General features: G+C 40.6%; 1 protein-coding gene across 2 annotated transcripts in view; it reads right to left on the reverse strand.

Annotated features, from left to right (window-relative positions):
* Positions 1-8,944: 8,944 nt before the first annotated feature.
* The window catches only part of CDYL2 (chromodomain Y like 2), a 218,203-nt gene continuing 207,259 nt past the window's right edge, over positions 8,945-19,888 (reverse strand). For both annotated transcript variants that reach the window (XM_020964871.2, XM_078149473.1), the window contains one exon: positions 8,945-16,370. In XM_020964871.2, coding sequence (XP_020820530.1) covers positions 16,212-16,370 — 159 coding nt within the window. In that variant the 3' untranslated portion in view covers positions 8,945-16,211. The remainder of the gene's footprint in view (positions 16,371-19,888) is intronic.

A 19,888-nucleotide genomic window follows, 5' to 3' on the forward strand; every position in this document is an offset into this window, starting at 1 on the left:
GTTTGACATGCACACTGGAGGACAAAGAAATGGTAGGCAGGAAGACTAGGTTAGAAGGTCTGAGACTTTGAAGTCTTCTCCATCCTTCTACATCTAATCAATTGCTGAGTTATATCAATTCTACCTCCAGTGGATGGTTGTTTCCTGAATTTCTGTATTTTGCCATTTCTATGCATTTATATGGTTCATCCCACATATCTGAAATACACTCCCACTTCAAGGCTACCAGATGAAATCCTTCCTTTCAAAGTCCAGCCCGAGGGCCATTTCCTCCATCAAGGTTTCCCTTATTCCCCTTCCCATTCTAAAAAGAAACAACATTTCCCCTCTCAAATCCTTTATGTCACTCTGGACTTCTGTTGGGACTTACCATATAATCTATTTGAGTTAATTCTGTATTTTTCTCTTTCTTCTCTTAGAGCAGAAGCTCACTGAGAAGAGAGGAAGTCTATATCTTTTTTCATTTTTTAAATAATGTGAAATCTTTGCTCCCCAAGTTCCAACCATGGTGCCTTCCACAGAGTCGTCAATGAATAAATGTTGATTGAACCGAGTCAATAGAATAGAGGATGCAGTCAGAGAAGAGAATTTCAGGCTTCTGGATTGTTGCCACTGAGCAGTTTTATTTGAGGTGAGATCTAAGGTGTAAGTGTGGGGCAGAGTGAGGGGGGTCACGTAGGAGGAGCAGAATGAGAACAAGGTTTATAGAAGAGGAGGAATTCAAGAATTGAAAGCAAACAGATGTCAGAAGGGCTATCATGGGTGAAATCATGGGATTTAGGGCTACAGAGGACCACAGTTCTAGAGCTGGAAGGGATCTTTGAGGTCCCGCTCATTCAACATCCTCTTTTTACAGATGAGGAAACTGAGACTCAATTTACTTGAGGGGAGACAGGCTGTAAGGAGTAGACCCAGAATTCAGCTCAGGTCTTCTGACTATAAAGGAAGTGATCTTTTCTACTACACCATAGTGCTTTTTGTTAATGTTGAGGAAGACAAGGATGATGTCAGAGGGTGTAATGGATAGGAAGATTGTAAGTCAAATGGTGAGGTCATTGAGGAAGGTAACAAAAATATTCTGGGGGTCAGGAGATGGAACTCATAAGGACTGGAGGTGATTACTTGAAATTCAAAAGAAGAGAGGTCTATTTCATACATATTTATTCTGTCTGTACTTATATATGTAGGAAAGAGATCAATGATACCATAATTGCAGAAACTAATGACCTTTTCTCTTCAAAAATTTTTAAATTAAATTTTATTTTCACTTGGTAAAAATCTTCTTTCTCTCCCTCCCACTACATTCCCTCCTCTTCCCTGCTAATTGAGGATGAAAGAAAAACAAATTTCCTGTTACAAATGTAAAGTCAAACAAAACAAATTTCTGTATCAGCAATGTCCAAAAGGAATATTTATGCATAAATAAATATATCTATATGTATGTGTATACACATGAGTGTAAGTATACAACACATACATGCACATACATACATATGCATATATGCACACACTATATATACACACACACACATACATACACACATGTATGTCTCATTCTGCACTCTAGGTCTTTCACCTCTATCTGCAGGTAGGTACCATGTTTTATCATTAGCCCTCTGGAATCAGAGTTCCTAATGTTTTCAAAGTTGTTTGTCTTTCCTACATTGTCGTCATTGTATAACTTGGTCTCCTGGTTCTGCTTGCTTTACTTTCTATTAGTCCATGGAAATCTTTCCATGTTTCTCTGAAACTATCTCCTTCATCATTTTCACACCATAACAGTATTCCATCACATTTACATGCCATAACTTGTTCATCCATTCCTCAATTGTTGGGCACCCCCTTAGACTCCCATTCTTTACCACCTCAAAAGAGATATAGATATTTTTGTACCTCCTTAGAGTTTGTTTTGTTTAGGACTAGTTTCTCCTTTAATCTACCCTTTCTCTAATTCTCCCTTCTCCCTTCTCTCCTCTCTCCTATTTCCCTGTTAAGTAAAATGTATTTCTGTACCTAATTGTATTTGTGCATATATTCTGCTCTCCTTTAATCAGCTGGGATGAAAGTGAAGCGTCATCTGCTCCCCCCATCCCTTCCTCCTTATTTGTATAGACATCTACTTTGTACAACAGATCATGTGAGATTTTTTCCCCTAATTTTCCTTTCCTACCCTTCCACCTAGTGTATTTCTCTTCCCTCCTTTTACATTTTTTCTTTTGAGATCATTAAGATAGAACGACAACTCCCAGGCCTTTTTTTTTTAGTTACACACCCTCTATGACCCCTGACGATGATATGGTTCAGAGGAGACACATTTTATTTTCCCATATTAGAACGTAAGCAGTTTATCTTTGTTTAGTTCTTTATGATTGTTCATTTGTGTTTACCTTTTTAATGTTTCTATTAATTCCTGTGTTTGAACCTTGATGATTTTATTTATCTCTGGTCATTCCAACGGGAATGTTTGGAAGTTCTGTATTTCATCAAATGTCTATTTTCCCCCCTGTAGCATTAGACTTAGTTTTGCTGGGTAAGTTATTCTTGGCTTTAAATCTTTGCCTTTGTCTTCTGAAATATTACATTGCAATCTCTCCAATCTTTTGCAATGATGGTCGCTAAATCATAGGTAATCTTGATTTTGGCACTTTTTTTTTTTTTGCTAGGCAATGGGGTTAAGTGACCTGCCCAGGGTCACACAGCTAGTAAGTGTTATGTGTCTGAGGCCGGATTTGAACTCAGGTCTTCCTGACTTCAGGGCCAGTGCTCTATCCACTGTGCCATCTAGCTGCACTTTGGCACCTTTTTGTTTCTGCTTGTAGTAATTTTTAAAATTAAATTTTATTTTTTTCAATCAGCAAAAATCTAGAACTCTACCCATTCTGAAAACAAAAGAAAAACAAACATCTGTGTTACAAGCATGTATAGTCAAGCAAAATAAATGCCCACTTTGGCTACACACACACACACATATAGATATATGTGTGTTTATAGAGACATGTCTATGTATTTACACAAATACATATAGAACACATATACATGCATGTATACATGTGTGTGTGTTGTTCAATAATTTTTCAGTTGTGTACGACTCTTCATGACCCATTTAAGGATTGCTTGGCAAAAATACTAGAATGGTTTACCATTTCTTTCTCCAGCTCATTTCACATATGAGAAAACTGAGGCAAACAGGGTGAAGTGACTTGCCTAGGGTCACACAGCTAGTAAGTGTCTGAGGCTGGATTTGAACTCATGAAGATATATCTTCCTGATTGCAAGCCCAGTCCTCAATCTACTCTCAGGTGGTAACTGATGGATTCTTACTGTATTCATCTTGCCTTCTGGTTCTAAGAGAGTTGGGTAGTTTTCTTGAAATATGATGTCTAAGCTCTTTTTTTTTTTTTTGGTATTGGCTTTTAGGTAGTCCAGTGATTCTTGAATTTTTCTTCCAGGTATTTTTTCCAGGTTAGTTGTTTTTGCTATGGGATGCCTTATATTTTCTTTTAATTTTGAATCTTTTGACTTTGCTTTAACTTTTCTTGCTGTTTCATGGAATCATTGGTTTCTATTTGATCCATTATGATTTTCAGAGAGTTTATTGCTTGGTTAAGGTTTTTTTTTTTTAAACCTCACGTCAAACTGCTAATTCCTTTTCCAATTTTTTTTGCTACATTGCTCTCATTTCTTTTTTCCATTTTTTTCCCCTCAAGCACTCTCATTTCACTTATAAAATCATCTTTTAATTCTTGCTTTATCTCCCCTAGGAATTCTCATTGAATTTGTGCCCACATGTTTTTCTCTGAGTCTTTGCTTGCAGATATTTTTTGACTCATTCTCTTCTTCTACATCTTGAGAGTCACTATTAACATAATAGCTTTTTATGATAGGATTCTTTTTTGTTCATTCTTGCAGCCTAGTTTTTGACTTTGAACTTAATGTTCAGTTCAGGCTTTAAGCACTTCTGGAGGGAAGAATTGGGCTATTCCTGTTGCTACTTCTGTGTGTGTGTGTATGTGCGCACATGTGTGCGGGCGTGTGTGTGTGTGTGTGTGTGTGTGTGTGTGTGTGTGTGGTATTGTATGCTATGTTATTTCAAGATCTCAGGGACAGCCTAGGTTGGGAGACCTACATGTTTTCAGTGCTCTTAAAGTGGTCTAATCCAAGGCAAAGTCTGATTGCTGCCCCCATAGTCTGAGCTCTGTGAGTCAGCAGTCCGAGTCGGCTGAGTAGCATTTACTCCTGTTGGTCCAGAATGACAGAACTGCAGGCTCCTCTTTGGTCTGAGATTCCTGCTCTGGTTATTTCTCTGCAGACATCAGAAAGGGCTAGAAGTTGGAACTGAGACTGTTCTGTTCTCAAGGTTCAAGTTACACTGCTGCTTCTTGCTTCTGAACTCGCTCCCCCCTCGGTATACCACCTAGGCTCTGTGATTGTTCTTTACCCTGGAAAGGCGCCTGTGGGCACAAATTCCCTCCTTGATCCTCCCTGAACCTGGGACTCAGAACTGGATAGTAGGAAACACGGCTGCCAGTTGTCTCCTGTTCACACAACCTGTAAAAGGTCATGGTGCCCTAGCAGGAGCCAGAGACCTCGTCTTGCCCCGATGTACAGTTTCTTCCTGTGCTGAGCATCGCCAGCCCCAATCCCCAATGTCTGCAGACCTCTCTACTTCTCTGTGTCAAGCTAGACTGGAAAAATAACTCACTGTGACTTTTTCTTGGAATTTCCCAAGAGAATTCTAGTGCATGCATTTTTAAGATAAGTTTAGAGGAATATATATATGTACATATGTATATAATATACATTATATACAAGACATACATAATATACACACATACATACACACATACACATATATGTATATATGTGTGTATGTGTGTGTATATATACATATACATATATATATACATATACATATATATACATACACACACACACACGCACACACACACACACACACACACACACATATATATAATATAATTATATTATATATATATATATATATATATATATATATATATATATATCAAATTTTCAGGAAATTAGGGAGGGTGGGGAGCTTATTCTTCTTCCTGCTACTGCACCATCTTCCCTGAGAGGCTGGCCTTGTCTCAATCTTCATCCTTCTTATCCTGTCAGCAGCCTCTGACATTGCTGACTATCTTCTTCTGGATCTCCTCTCTTTGAGTTTTTGTAACGATGCTTCCTCTTCTCAGTCTCCTTTTCTGGCTCATCATCCACATTATGCCCCTTAACCGTGGGTACACCTCAAGGCTCTATCCTGGTACCTTTTATCTTTCTATGGTTCTTAATCTGGTAACCTCTTCCTCTCCCATGGCTGTAATTATCATCTCTATGAAGATGAGTCCCAAGGTTATTTACCCAGCCATGGTCTATTTCCTGAGCTTCAATCGCATATCTCCAATTGCCTATTGGTTATGGCATCTCAAATTCAGCATATCCCAAATAGAACTCTTTGACTTAATTTTTTTTTCAGACTTGATGAAGTCTGACCTGATGAAGATGTGAATATGATCTGATGAAGAGTGAAGTGATAAGAACAAATTATATATTAATAACATCATTGTAAAGGCAAACAACCTTGAAAGACTTAAGGATTCCAGTTAACACAATGACCAACCACAATTCCAGAGGACCCACCTCCCAACAGACAGGTGATGGACTCAGAGTACCAGAAATACATACCTATACATGCATATACATTCATACATGTGTGTTTGTGTGTATAGGCATATGCATGTATGTGTACATATGCACACACACTTATATACATACATATATAAAAACACATTCATGCAATGTGCACGTAGATTCGATCAATATGTATACATGTATATATGTATACACATATGCACACACGTATGTGTATATATATGTATGTATATATATATATGTATGTATATATATATATATATATATATATATATATATATATATATATATATATATATATATATATATATATATATATATATTATATATATATACATGCATGTATATTGGGCATGGCCAGTGTGGGATTTCGTTTTTCTTGATTATGCATATTTGTTATGAGGGTTTTTCTTTCTTTTCAATCAATGGGGAAGGGGTAGAAGAGAGAGGAAATAGATTTCTGTTAATTAAAAGATATAATTTATTGGCTTTCCCAAACCAAAACCAATCTTTCTTCTAAAATCTCCTATTTCTATAGAGGACCTCCTCATCCTCCCAGACACCCATTAACTCCCCACCTCTTCACTCTGCCTCACACCAACTGTTCATCATTGCTACTTTTACATCTCTTGCATCCCATCTGACTCTTTAGCTTAGTCCACAAAGCCATCATCCTGGTTCAGTCCTCATCACCTTCATTACCTCTTACCTGGACTATTACAATTGTCCGCAAGTTGTTCTCCCCTTTCTCAAGGCTTTCTGCTCCAAACCACCTAGCAACCAAAGGGATTTTCTTAAAGTAGAGGTCTAACCATTTCCCCCCCTTTACTTTTGGAGAGAAAAGAAGATTTGTGAAAAGCTCTGTGGTGAAAGGGATGATCAATTAGAAAAGAATAAAAGGATTGCCTTGCTGCAGCAAGGACCCAGTTGAGAGTAGGTAATCAATTTGTTACCTCACTCAATGGTTTCACTGACTTCCTCCAGCTCCGTTTAGCAGAATGTGAGGGAAGGAGGAGGTGGATGGTGGGAATAATGCAATTGGGTTTTGGCAAGGCACAAATAGTGATAAGACAAGAGATCAAGAGATTTGTCTGTAGCAAAAAGTTGAATGGAATTGGTTAACTAGAGGATCAAGTTGGGGAAGAGAGGAAAGTTTAGCCAGAGCAAGGGTGATAGCCTTGGAAAGCACCAAAGGGGGAGGTCACAGAGAGGATAAAGAATAGGTTTAGGAGATATAAAGCATAGAAAGAGATAAGATAATGAGATTATGATCATGCCAAGGAATTTCACAATTCTTGACTATGGATGTGGAACATGTAGTTGATAATGAAATCAAGAGTGTGGCCATGGCTGTGGGTAGCTAAGATGGAGTGGAAGGCTGGGGATAGCATGTACAGCCAGAAAGAACTTCTGAATAGATTTCCAGTCCAAACTCTTTGTATTTCTGATAAGGAAAATGATGCCTATTGGCAGTAAGTGGCCTGCCCAAGGTCACATGGCTAGTAAAAAGCAGAAGGGAATTCTCTGACTCCAAACCGAGTGCCTTTTCTGCTACCATATGCAATTTGAACAACAGCTTGATTTGGTAGTTTCTTGAAGAATTTTGAAAGTTTCTTGAAGACAGGGATGGTTGCTCATTTTGCCTTTGTATCCCCAGCGCCTAGCACTGTGCCTTGTGCACAATAGTTGTTGGATTGGAATGAATTAACACGAGCATAGCGCAACTGAAGTTTCCTAAGGACAGGATGTGCCCTGGAGTAAGGGAATTAGGATGGTGTCTAGGAAGATGGGAGAGCTTCTAGGAAGAAGTCAGTCAGTCAATAAGAATTTATTAAGCACCTACTACGTACCAGTCACGGTATAAGCATGACCAGTACAAAAAGAAAGGCAACAGAGAGTCCTGGTCCTGGAAGAGCTCACAATAACGGGGGAGATAACATGCAAATAACTATGTACAGGATAAATAAGAAATAATCAACAGAGGGAAGGCACTAGAATTAATGGGGATCAGGAAAGGCTTTTCTGTAGAAGGCCGAATTTTAGGCTGGCATTTGAAGGCAGCTAGGGAAGCCAGGAGGTGAATTGAGGAATAAAGACTGTGAGTGGGGGAGGGGACGAAAGCAGAGCAGGCAGCCAAATGAAAATGCCTGGAGTTGAGAGATGGAGTGTTTTGTCTGAGGAACAGCAAGGAGTCTAATGTCACTGCATAGCAGAGTACATGGCGTGTGTGTGTGTGTGTGTGTGTGTGTGTGTGTGTGTGTGAGAGAGAGAGAAAGTTGTAATAAATCTACATAGGTGAGGGAGTGGGAAGGCAAGGTTATGAAGGACTTTAAATACAAAACAGAGGATGTTATATTTGATCCTGGAGCTGATATGGAACCATTGGAGTTCATTGAGTAAGGGGGGCGGTGGAAGGGGGCAACATGATGTGGTCAGACCTACGCTTATGAAAAATCACTTTGATGGGTGAATGGAGTATAGACTGGAGTAGGAAGGAATTTGTAGCCGACAGACCAATGCATTAGCCCAGACATGAGGTGATGGTGGTGGCAGTATCACAGGACCGAAGGGCGTGTATTCAAGAGAGGCTGCAAAGGTGAATTCAGTAGGCCTTGGCAAGAGATCAAGATGGGGGGGGGGTGGGGCAGCGTTGTATATGGGAGATGGTGAAGTTGAAGATTATTCTCAGGAAGAGGATATACTCTTGGACAGAGGAAGGGAGGAGGGAATTAGGGAGCATTTATGAGTATTTAGAGGATGGTGATCAAAGGTCATCCCCCTAAAACATATACCCTTTGGTCCAGCGTCTATATTTCAATCCCTGGCATGAAAGCAGGGGAGTAAGTGATGACTTTGCTTCCCAGCCCTAGCTGGGGGCCTACCTGGGCAACCTAGGTGACTGAGTTTCATGGGTAACAGGTGATCGAGAGGATTCTAAAGGGAATAGAATGAGAAGCAGACAGTGGGAGGCTCCAGATCCCCTCAGGAGGCCAGGGCAGAGCCCGGAAACACCACCTCCAGGCACCCTCTAATCCCAGGTGAGAGGCGGTGGGAGAGAGGAGCAGGAACAGACACCTCCTCACATTACATAGAGCTGCTGCTGGGTATTTAATCCCAGGAGTCTTTAAAGCTAGAAGGAATCACCTTTTCAGAACTACCCCATCCCAATATGATAGACTGGAAACTGTGTCCAAGAGAGGAGGAAGGGACTTTTCTTTTCCACAGTGAGTCAGTGGCAATCTGACGACACCCCACAGACACCGACAGCAAGGAAGTTTCGACCTTTTTATTCAAAGCAGCTTCTCACAATGTATAAATACTGCATATTAACACACATGAAAAATACAACTTCTAAGGCACCCAGAAATGTGTCCATACACTAGTTACAGGACCATTCACAAAGAGAATTTGATGTAGACAGTCAATATTTGTTATAGCAGAAGATACAAGTCCCTTGGGACTTCACCCATTCTTGGGAAATATTTACAGCAAAAAGAGAAAAGGGACCCTGGTACTGTGGGATATTAAATATTCATAATGACAACTATCAGAAACTAGCTGAAGTCTCTCCTAGGGTAGTCTGTCAAAATAAATTAAATGCCTAAATTTGAAAAGTTGTTCATTTGATTTTAGTGTGTGTATAATAAATACACCATTAGCCACAAACTCCCCAAAAGGGTTGGGCGAATTATTGGTGGCCTGCTCCATCCCAGGCACTGGCGATAAGCCTTGCCACTAGACAGCATGTCATAGCTTCACTGTCCACACTATTCAATAGCTCAATGGATAGGAGGGGACGGTTTCTGTACTAAGTTTTCAAATGCCTGGGAACGGACCTGTTGTTTGTCATGGGAAGGGAATGAAAATCCTGCTCACTCCAAACATACTGTGGTTGTTCTGAGTGGGTCTACATAAGACAAGTGGAGTGGAAATCTGGTAGTCCTTGGGTTTACTTGATCTGCATAGACAGAGCAGCCAATCTACATCAGAGACTGTTTTTGCAATTCAGGCGTCACTGATTGAATTAGCCTGGGGATCACCAGAGCTCTGCTTAGCTGGTAGAGGCTGTGTCTCCATAGCAGGAACAGCTTGATCCTAGCACAGACAAAACTGAGTTTGGGTCTTTGAAACCCGGGACCACTTGACTCTTCAGTACGGATTGGTATGTTGATGGAACTGAGCAGATATCACTGTGCTGTAGTCTTATTGTCTGTCTCTGCATACTCACAGCCATGATCTCTATGTAACTAATGGTTTGAGGGGGAGAAATGTAATTCTTTGGTCCTTAGTTTCTATGAAAGGCAAATTTTTCACAATCCTGTGGACAGGGAGATAAGTTGGTGAATGACAATTAGGCTGGGTCTAAATAGATAGAGAGCGAATCAGACATGGTGCCATAAACTCTAGCCCTTCTCATCTTTCCAAGGCCATCTTAAGGGGGCACAAGGGTCCGTGCAAGCATTTTCATCTCACTGGATTTGGTCACATCTGTGTATATATTTTAAACCAAAGCCTGACACCACCAGCTAACCTCAGTATGAACTAGGGCAAATAAGGGCCTACTACAAATATTAGCTAGGCATATTTTTCTTGTTACTCAAGTGGATGATGTTGCCACAAGACAGGAAATAATTTATTGACTTTTTGAATGTTCACTGGATATTAATTTATCTAAGGTTAGTCATCATGCAGACTTGGCAGAGAGATTTGTTAATATCTGTGTATCTACTGGGCTAACCAGATAGAACCAAAACACTGGCTTCATTCAATTTTCTTGGCCATCTGGCAGGGCAAAATTATACCGTGAATGTGGGCTTACAAACCTCACACCTTGTTTGCCACTTAAGACGACCCTGGATGACTACAACAAACAGACTCTTACAGTATTGTGAGTAATTCGCCCGTGCCCTACAGACCCAGGCTTAATATGGCTTAACACACATAGTTAATTGGATAGACACAGAGAACACAGCCAGAATGCTGATTGCTTAGCTGAAAGATAATTAAGATTGTCTACACAGTAAGTCTCTTACTTAAAACGTCATTAATGTTTTCTAAGGAATGCTGGCCTCAGCTAGGCTGCCCTTTACAGACTTAGCTGCGCTGAGTTTGCAGCTACCATGAACTATGATGGCCAGGAGCAGGGTGCATGTACAGTTCACTCAAACAAAGCCCAGCCTGATAATTTTCATGTTGGCTGTGTTGTTACCACTAAAAATAACGGGATGGGGATCCTTGACCCAGTTCTTTATCAGGCCAGATAGAATGGCCAGGAGTAATTCTCATCAACCTGGTCGACCAACACACAATGAATTGCAAACACAGCCCAAAACACTGGACCCACTCACCAACTCCATCACACTGCTTTGACACAGCCCATGTCGTTTGGTAGAAACAACCCGTATTAACATTTTTGCAACAAACTTAAGGCTCTGTTCTCAGCCACTATCAACTGCTTCATAGCATTTCTTCAGGGAAGTTCTTGAGGGCACTACATATGTAGTTACAAAGGTTGAAACATTATGGAATCCAATGGTAAGAATTCTTCAAGAATATGATACTTTTTCAAATTCCACTTCAAGCTTAATTATTTTGAGAGAGAGAGAGAGAGAGAGAGAGAGAGAGAGAGAGAGAGAGAGAGAGAGAGAGAGAAATGTGTCCTCTAACATTAAAGAGCATTAGATTCTAATGCACAACTATTGGCACCAAACCAGTACGATATTGGTTGAAAGAACAGTTACTAACTGTGTAAAAGATTGCCTAAAACGCATATATCCAGCTCTAACACAGAAATAGAAAAGTTTAGAATTTCAAAATATATACTGTATTCAAGTCTGAAAGCATTTAACCCAAGATCTGCCAAAGAGACCAAGCAACATTTATCTACAATAAAAATATACATGCAAAATGACCCCCCCCACCCCCAACTGTTTCCCTTAAATATTGACAAAGGCAAAGTGGAGAGTCTGGAAGATTCTATAAACAAGGTACCAAGAATAAAATAAAATACTGAGCAAGAAAATTCCATTTGCATTCTCACATACTGTGAGTCTTTGTGATGGTATCCAGACTGATAGATCGAACAAGGCTGTCACTCTGAACACGAAATGAATATAGGAATTCAGATGAGAATAAACTCTGGGTCTCCTATGGGCAATCAGGAAGACTGGGAAAAAGCTACTGTTTGTTCTCTTTGAAAAACAAGCTTTCACCGAAACAAGGTTGTAAAATCGCATGAACATGAATCAGATGCTTTTGTTTTTTTAAAAACTGGAAGAACTTGTGTGTATATGCATTTTTACCAAAAAATCAATTATGAAAAATGAATCTATTTTTCACTTTGTAAAAGTATATGTTTAAAAAATGTGAATGTTAAAGAATGTGATGGCACTGTTATGAGATCAGTTATATTGTTTCTTTTTTTTCCCTTTTCCATTCCAGATCTTCTACGGATAAAACACGTTTTCACGTTAGGAAGACAAGTGTCTTAGATCAATCAGCACAGGATGAGCATGTATTTTAAATCAGTGACCTAGCACCTTATATTGTTTTAGCATTATACATGGAGCGTGTGACTTTGCTAGGGTCTATACAAAGGTATCCTTCCCTTGCTGGGGAGGACAGACTGGCTCATCTTGGGGTGGATACTACAGTAGTTTCTTAGTGGTCAACCTGCCTCTGTGAAACTAGGCTTTTTATGTTCATCCAATAATGGTCTCTGGCTTTAATAGAGCATCCTTCAAAGGCAACTGTGGGCCTCACTCTTCTCTTATGGGCAACTACTCATTGGCCAAGGTGTTTAGGCCTGCCTGGTAGAGAAGGCCATAACTCTTCCTGGGCCAGAGGACTGAGGAAGCTGAAGGATGGAGACCAAAATAGGCCTCAAGTAGTAATGACTGTAGACCTTTTAAAAGGTCCTATTCTCAAAGGGTTTAAGATGTGGAGGTTAGGTAACCATATGTCTTCCTCTCCCATTTTCCTACATAAGAATCTCTTTGACCAAGCATTTCTGAAGCATGATAGAGAGTATAGATATAGAGCTTAAGGGACTTCAGAAAGCTATCTCATCTAATCATTTCTTTTTACATGTGAGGAAACTGAGGCCCAGGGACCTTCAGAAATGGCAGGATTTAAACCCAGGCACTCTTATCATCATACCATAGAAGACTCAGTCATTTCATGTCAAAAGGAGAAACACGGATCCCCATTCCAAAATTCTCCAATGAGGAGCTTCAGGGAGGCTGGCCATCACTCCTGACTGGCAGATCTTCCCATGTGCCCTCCTACATCTAGAGGCATGGATGCTGTTGGAGGGCAATAGGATAAGGAAGCATGGAGTGGGTACATATGCTAACCTGTAAGGTAGGACATCTCTGTAAGCAGACTTCCAAGTTAGGCCTTAAGAAAACTGTTGTTAAGCCAGCCTCAAAATGCCCAAGTTCTCAATCTCAGTTAGTTTCACCAATGGTCCTATAGGTTGTGTCTATATGACAGCAAACACAGATTTAAAAAGTAAAAAAATAAAGTTCTATTTGTCAGTTGGTAGTATCTGGTACCCAACTGGTTTGCCCAACTCTCATCAAATTGACTGCATTGATGATGTTTTTTTTCTGAAATTATTGTATGTAGATTAAGTCACAGATGGTACCTATTTTTGAAGTTGGTTTATCAATGTGCCTCTTCTTTAATGCCCAAAGAATGAATGAAGTCATTCTCACCCTAGACAAATGCAAGATATTACAGATATCATTTCACTTTGTTGTTTAACTATCACGAATTCCTGTACTGAAGGGCTGGGTGGACTCTATGACCCAAAGGCCATCAAGAAACTGATGATTTTTCAGTACAGACCCCAGATATTTCATCTGCTAGTATCAGTTTTGAAACATTTACTTCCATTTGATAAAAGGAACTCAAGCCTTCCCCCCACCCCGATTTTGCAGAGAATAGATCTTCCTCTCCCTAGGAAACTGCCATATGAGAACCCAACAGATGCTCTGGGTGTTCAACAAAGAATAGGTCCTCAGGCTATCTGCCCCACAATAAGAAGATACTTTGGCCAAGGCTGATAAAACTCTTACATTGGTCCTTTCAAAAGAAGCACCCTTCGCAAAGCTGGGTTTGCAACAAGAACTCAGTGGGTGAATTCTTCCTTATGTTGTGGGGGTAGGGGGAAGGCAGAAGTTTTTTTTCCTATTTCTTTCCTTTTCTCTAGATTATGTGAATCCCAGATGAATGAAGCAGAAAATACCTTAACTGTGTTTTTTTTTTCCTGTTCTACCATATATCTACTGGCTTTGGATGGCTGGGGGTGCTGCTTCTAAAGAGCCATGGCTAAAGAAGACTAAGTGTATGAAGAGTATGGTGTGGGTGTCAGGGCCTTGCCTTGAGCTCAGCCCCAATTCACAGGAGAAGCCCAGGTCTTTGCAGCCACATGGAGGCCCCAGATGTGAGGCCAAGCAATCCCCCTTCACATGAGCTAAAATCAGACTGAGCAATCTTTTCTAGAAAGTCACGCCATGGAAAGGAATACGGCAATAATTGCAGCGATGGCTCTCTTTGCAAACAGCCCCCCTTGGTTGGTATTTTACTCCTGAGGTCCATGAAACACTGGGCTAACAGAGGAAGGAAGGGAGGTTTACGAGTGTCTGAGAAGACTCAAGATGGAGAGCAAGACAAGGAGAGAAGAGGGGAAGAGCATCCTCATTCACTTTCTCGGCGTGAGTGTCTGCCCCTTGATAGATTTAATTTCTTTCATACTTTTTGCGCTAATTTCTACATAGACTTTTCGACTTGGTGCACTCTTCTCGGTTTTTCCCCTTCCAAATGAGAAAAAGTCTCCCTTCTAATGGCTAATTCTAGGTCTTTTTTAATGGCTGATCCAAAGGTGGTACCAAAGCTTTCTTAAAACTTAAACATATTTAATAGTAGGATGATAAGCATTTATTGCTCTCTCTTTTGGCTCCAGGACTCTGGAAGAAGTTGCTAGAGGGCCAGCTTACATTTGTTAATGCTACCTAGGAGGACTCTTCTGCCTATAGCCCATCAAAACCAAGACGTCCCCTATGGTTCTCAAAAGCCCAATGGACAAAGGTGTTAGCCCCAGCGTGATGTAATAGATTCAGCAATCGGTGTCAGGAAGACTTGGGATTGAACCCTGCCTCAGACACTTGTTAATTATCTGGGCAAGTCATTTAACCTCTTTGGGCCTCGGTTTGCTTATCTGTAAAGTGAGAGAGTTCTATTCAATGACCACAAAAGTCCCTTCCGGCTCTACATCTATGATTCTTTGCTTTCGCAAGACCGCCACAAGACAGGTGGACCAAACACCATCATTTGTCCCAAGCTAACATGTTCTAGGCTGGAGAAGAGATATTTCACAAAACGATGCTGCCTCCACCTTTTCCTCAGAGCAGGTTACTGTGAATTGAGAATGAGTAGACATGGTATCGGCTAGAATGTACAATTCTCCCCAAAAGGACAGTCAGTGAAGAGAAACAATTTTCCACCATTATTCTTTGTGATGCAAGCACATTACAGCTTTAAGCAGCTTCCCACTCAGGAGAGGGTCAGAAGTATTCATTATCTGGAAAAGTTCAATGTTGCTTTTCGGTTGGAATTTTCTCTCATTGTGGCTCATTACTAAGATGTGCTGACTAGCACATGCCTTGAATTTGGTCCAGGGCAGTATGAAAATAACATCTCTGTGAATAACAGACAGCTGAATATAAACACAAATAAATAAGTTAAATAAGTTTAATTAAAGGAAAAAAACATTTTTCCTGGTAGCTTTTGCAAAAAGAAAAAAAAACTAATTTTACATATAATACACATAAATTATTAGAATCGCCACTTACAGTGTTGAAAAATATATATTTAACAAAACGTTTCTAAATTTACAATATCTGGGTTTGTAAATTACTTTTGTTAAGATTTTTAGACCAAGCCCTAGATGTCACACAGATCCTTGTGGCAACAGGAAGGATACTGAGGCAGGGTCTATGTGATTGATTGGGCTGGTCTTGCCTGAGGATGACGGACTCCAATCAATCATGCTCAATCTAGTCCTTTGACTGGCATTCGAGCGTCCTAACAGCTGGTCAAAAGTTGATACCCTCCAAAGAGTGGCACCCTATTGGCACAGCCCAAGTCAAAAGGACAGAGAAAACTGGAAAGGGTACTGCCTTACTGGATCATGGCAATGTAATACAGAACCAGAGGAAGCTGCACGTCTAGCAAGGAGACAAGCTTCCTCCTGGAAGAGACAGCCCTTAGGGGAACCCCTGACCAACGTAGGCAAACCGAGAATGCTGAGCCCCACATCTGTGATACAAAAGCAAACCAACGTAGAAACAACCCGGTAACATCCCAGAATGACTCACGAGGAAAACTGACACAACCCTAGGGATGGAGAGACATTCACAAGCTCCTTTCTAGAACACTGGCCTCCAATGTTTCAAACACAGGGAAGAGCTGGAAGTCAGGATCACTCTGGGCACACACACAGAGTGAGGGTGCAAAAATCATAGCAGAGCCTTTCAGACTTCATAAATTTTTTCTTGCAGGTAACTGAATAATGAATCCAAGCCTTTGGAAGAACTCCATAGCTGCCTTAGCATCTGACATTCTTTCTCATTCACATCCTCGAGGACCGATTTCAGGAAGCTCCGGACGAGGCATTTAGATTCTTCTAACACCTGGAGAGGAAAACATCGAGTTAGACTGGGTAGCCAACACCCAGCTGCCGTCAGCCAGGGAAACGTTCTCCGGCCACCCAGCAGGATACGGCTGATGATGGTAGGCAAAAAGGTAGATTTCTGGTGACTGTGTCTTCCCTCAACTATCCCCTGTGCATCCTTTCTTAGCCTGTGCTTGGGACGAGTTCCTTGTAATGCCCTTTCAAAGCTCTTTTCAACAGATAAAAAAGCACGGTCATAGAAGCAAAGACTAAAAATGTCAGGGCCAAAACGGATATTGTGTGTGTGTGTGTGTGTGTGTGTGTGTGAATGAATGTGTGTGATGGATTCCTTCGGTAATCCTGTGGACCCTTTTTCAGAGTAATGTTTTAGATTCATAAAATAAAACATACATGATTAGAAAAAAAAAACTCAAACATATTGAAATAGCTATATAGATATATATTCCAATATTTCAATATTCTAATATTTAATATATCAATTACTATATTAATTATAATTCTATATTATATATAATTATTAATTATAATTACATGTTTATATATTCAAAATACATTTTTTAAAAGTTCTCAGACCTCAGGTTTAGAATCTCTGATCTAGACTAACCTTTTCATTTTACAGAAGAGGAAATTGAGTCCCAGAGAAGTTAGGGGACATATAGTTGATAGCAGAGCTGTGGCTCAGTCATAGTTAATAGCAGAGCTATGGCTCAAACTCAGGTCTTCTGACTCCAAATGAATATTTTTTTTATAAACCTCCTGCTTGAGTAAAGTTCAGATAGGCCTGCAACCTCATTCCTTTATTTTGGACTGAGCATGAATTCCAGGAAAGAGAAAGAATGTTGCTCCCGTGGGCTGCTGCAGACTTAGATTATTCAGCAATTTAACAAACTCTGTGCCAGCCCTCTGGTGCCAAGCACAGGGCCTTGCACGGAGTCCACATTTAACGAATGTCTCCCCAGTTGTTGTGGCACTGAAGGCTTTTGTGGAAGAACGTTCTCTTCTGTTTCCCCTGACATGCTCTTCTTAGATCCATCCATCGCTTCATGATAGCTTTTTTTGGTTGCCTGTTAATGTGTACAACATGTTATCTTGAGGCTACCAGATTCCTTTTCTCTGACCTCAGACTGCAGAGGTCTGCTCACTTAACTCTGAGACAGCTGCCGTCCCCTCAGCTGCACTTTCCCAATCCCTCCCTTCTTCTGACTGCTGGTCTCATGATATCCACAGGATTTAGAGCTACAAGAGACTTAAAGAGTTCATCTAGCTCAGGGTTTCTTAACCTCAAGTCTGTGAACTTAAAAAAAAATTGGTAACTGTATTTTGGTATACTGGTTTTCTTCATAATTCTGTGTATTTAATTTCATGCCTAAAAAATGAGATTCTGAGAAGGGATCTATATAGCCTTTCCCAGACTGATGGGTTAAGGGGTCTCAGACACACAAAAAAGTGAAGTCCAACCCCTTCGTTTTAAGAGTGAAAGGAACGATGGATTTGAAGTTAAAACTTGGTTTTAAATCTGCCCTCTGACCTTGGATGGGTAAATCATTTCAACTTCCATGAGCTTTGGGTATGGCTGATTTTTCTTTTTTTCTTTATATCCCAGCACTTAGCAGAGTTCCTGGGACATAGTATGTGCTAAATAAATGCTTAAGGATTGACTGTTAAATGGAAAAATACCTATTATGGGAATCAGATGAAATGATATATGTTTGTAAGCCCTGAAGCACTATATAGATATTAACTATGATTATTATTTTGCAACTCAAGGCACAGTGGAAAAAGTACTGGGCCTAGAGATGTTCCTTCTTTCCTTCCTTTCTTTCTTCTTTCCTTCCTTCCTTCCTTCCTTCCTTCCTTCCTTCCTTCCTTCCTTCCTTCCTTCCTTCCTTCCTTCCTTCCTTCCTTCCTTCCTTCCTTCCTTCCTTCCTTCCTTCCTTCCTTCCTTCCTTCCTTCCTTCCTCCCTCTCTCTCCCTTCCTTCTTTTCCATGATATTCAGTGAAGTGACTTGCCCGGCTAGTAAGCAGAAGAGATAGGATTTGAACTCCAATGTTCTTTCTGTTGCCCCAGATGCTTCTCCCTTAAGTGTAAACTCCTCTTGCCTCCATGATCCCACCAGAGTAGGAGTTGGGCAGGTAAGTCTAGTTTAAGGTGAACACATTATGACCAGGATGGATGCCAAAAAGATGTATCTATAGAGCCCTGGGCTTGAATCCTAACTCAAACACTTACCAGCTGTTCTGAGCAAATCACTTAGACACTCTGGGCCTCAGTTTCTGCATTTGCAAAATGAGAAAGTGGGATTTGATAATCCAACCATCCAGGCAACTCTTGCAGGTAAGTCCCAGGACTCACTCTCTGAGCAGTTACAAGGGGCTTTAACTTAATGCTTAGCAAGAGATGCCCAGAATGGCCCTACCAGTTCCAGAGGAGTGACTGAGGAATGAAGCAGTTGGTACTCAAGAACTAAATTATTCCTTCCTAGGAAAATGACTGGAGCAACTAGGCAGTGCAGTGGATAGAGCCCTGGGTTTGGAATCAGGAAGACTCATCTTTGGGGGCTCAAATCTGGCTTCAGACACTTACTAGCTGTGTGGTCCTGGTCAAGTCACTTAACCCTGTCTGCCTCAGTTTCCTCACCTATAAAATAAGCTGGAGAGGAAAATGGCAAACTTTTCCAGTATCTTTGGCAAGAAAACCCCAAATGGAGTCATGAAGAGTCAAATACAACTGAAATAACTGGACAATAACAAAAAGGAAAAAGACCAGCAGACTTATCTTTAAATTTCATTTCTTAGGCTCTTACGTATCCCAGTGGCTACATGACTGACTTTCTCTGTCTTACTACTTAAACAGGATATTACTCACTGGGCTCTGAGTGACTTCTAAGAGATACAATCTACATTTAATCATAAGCTGGTACTTGGACTGAATCTCTTTGCTTCAAGACTTAGGAGTCAAATGGGGATGTTAGACTGTGCCAAGAACCCATACAACAGGATGATACTGATACAAGTAAATGCTCTCAGAAGGAAGGCTTCCCACTCCTGCTTAACTTCCTCCTAAGTTATGCTATTAGGGCTTTTACTGACGTGGTCATTAGTACATTCAACTTCTCTTCATGTGATCCCTAACTGCAATAACAAAAGCAGAGGGCCCAGGAAAAGGAGACCTGTTGGCCCCACTGGCCTTTGCTCTAGACAGGCCATAACTGGAAAACCGTATTCAGTTCTGGGGTCCTATTTTTAGAAATATATTGACTAATTGGAGAGTATCCAGGCAAGGGTAAACAATATGGGGAGAGCACTGGAGACTGGGCAATAAGAGGGGTCATCAAAGGAGCTAAAGATATTAACTCAGAGAAGAAAAGACTTTGGAGGTTCATGCTATCACTCTTCCATCTGAAGATGGATTAGACTCCTTCTTCTTGGTTCCCAAGGACAAATCTATGATTGGCAGATCAAGGCTTACAGGGTCCATAGCCTTCCTCTGCATCACAGGGGGAGCAGACTTGGGCT

The sequence above is a fragment of the Phascolarctos cinereus genome, unplaced genomic scaffold (assembly GCF_003287225.1).
Source record: "Phascolarctos cinereus isolate Bilbo 61053 unplaced genomic scaffold, phaCin_HiC Scaffold_2;HRSCAF=192, whole genome shotgun sequence".
In the NCBI taxonomy this organism is placed as follows: Eukaryota; Metazoa; Chordata; class Mammalia; order Diprotodontia; family Phascolarctidae; genus Phascolarctos; species Phascolarctos cinereus.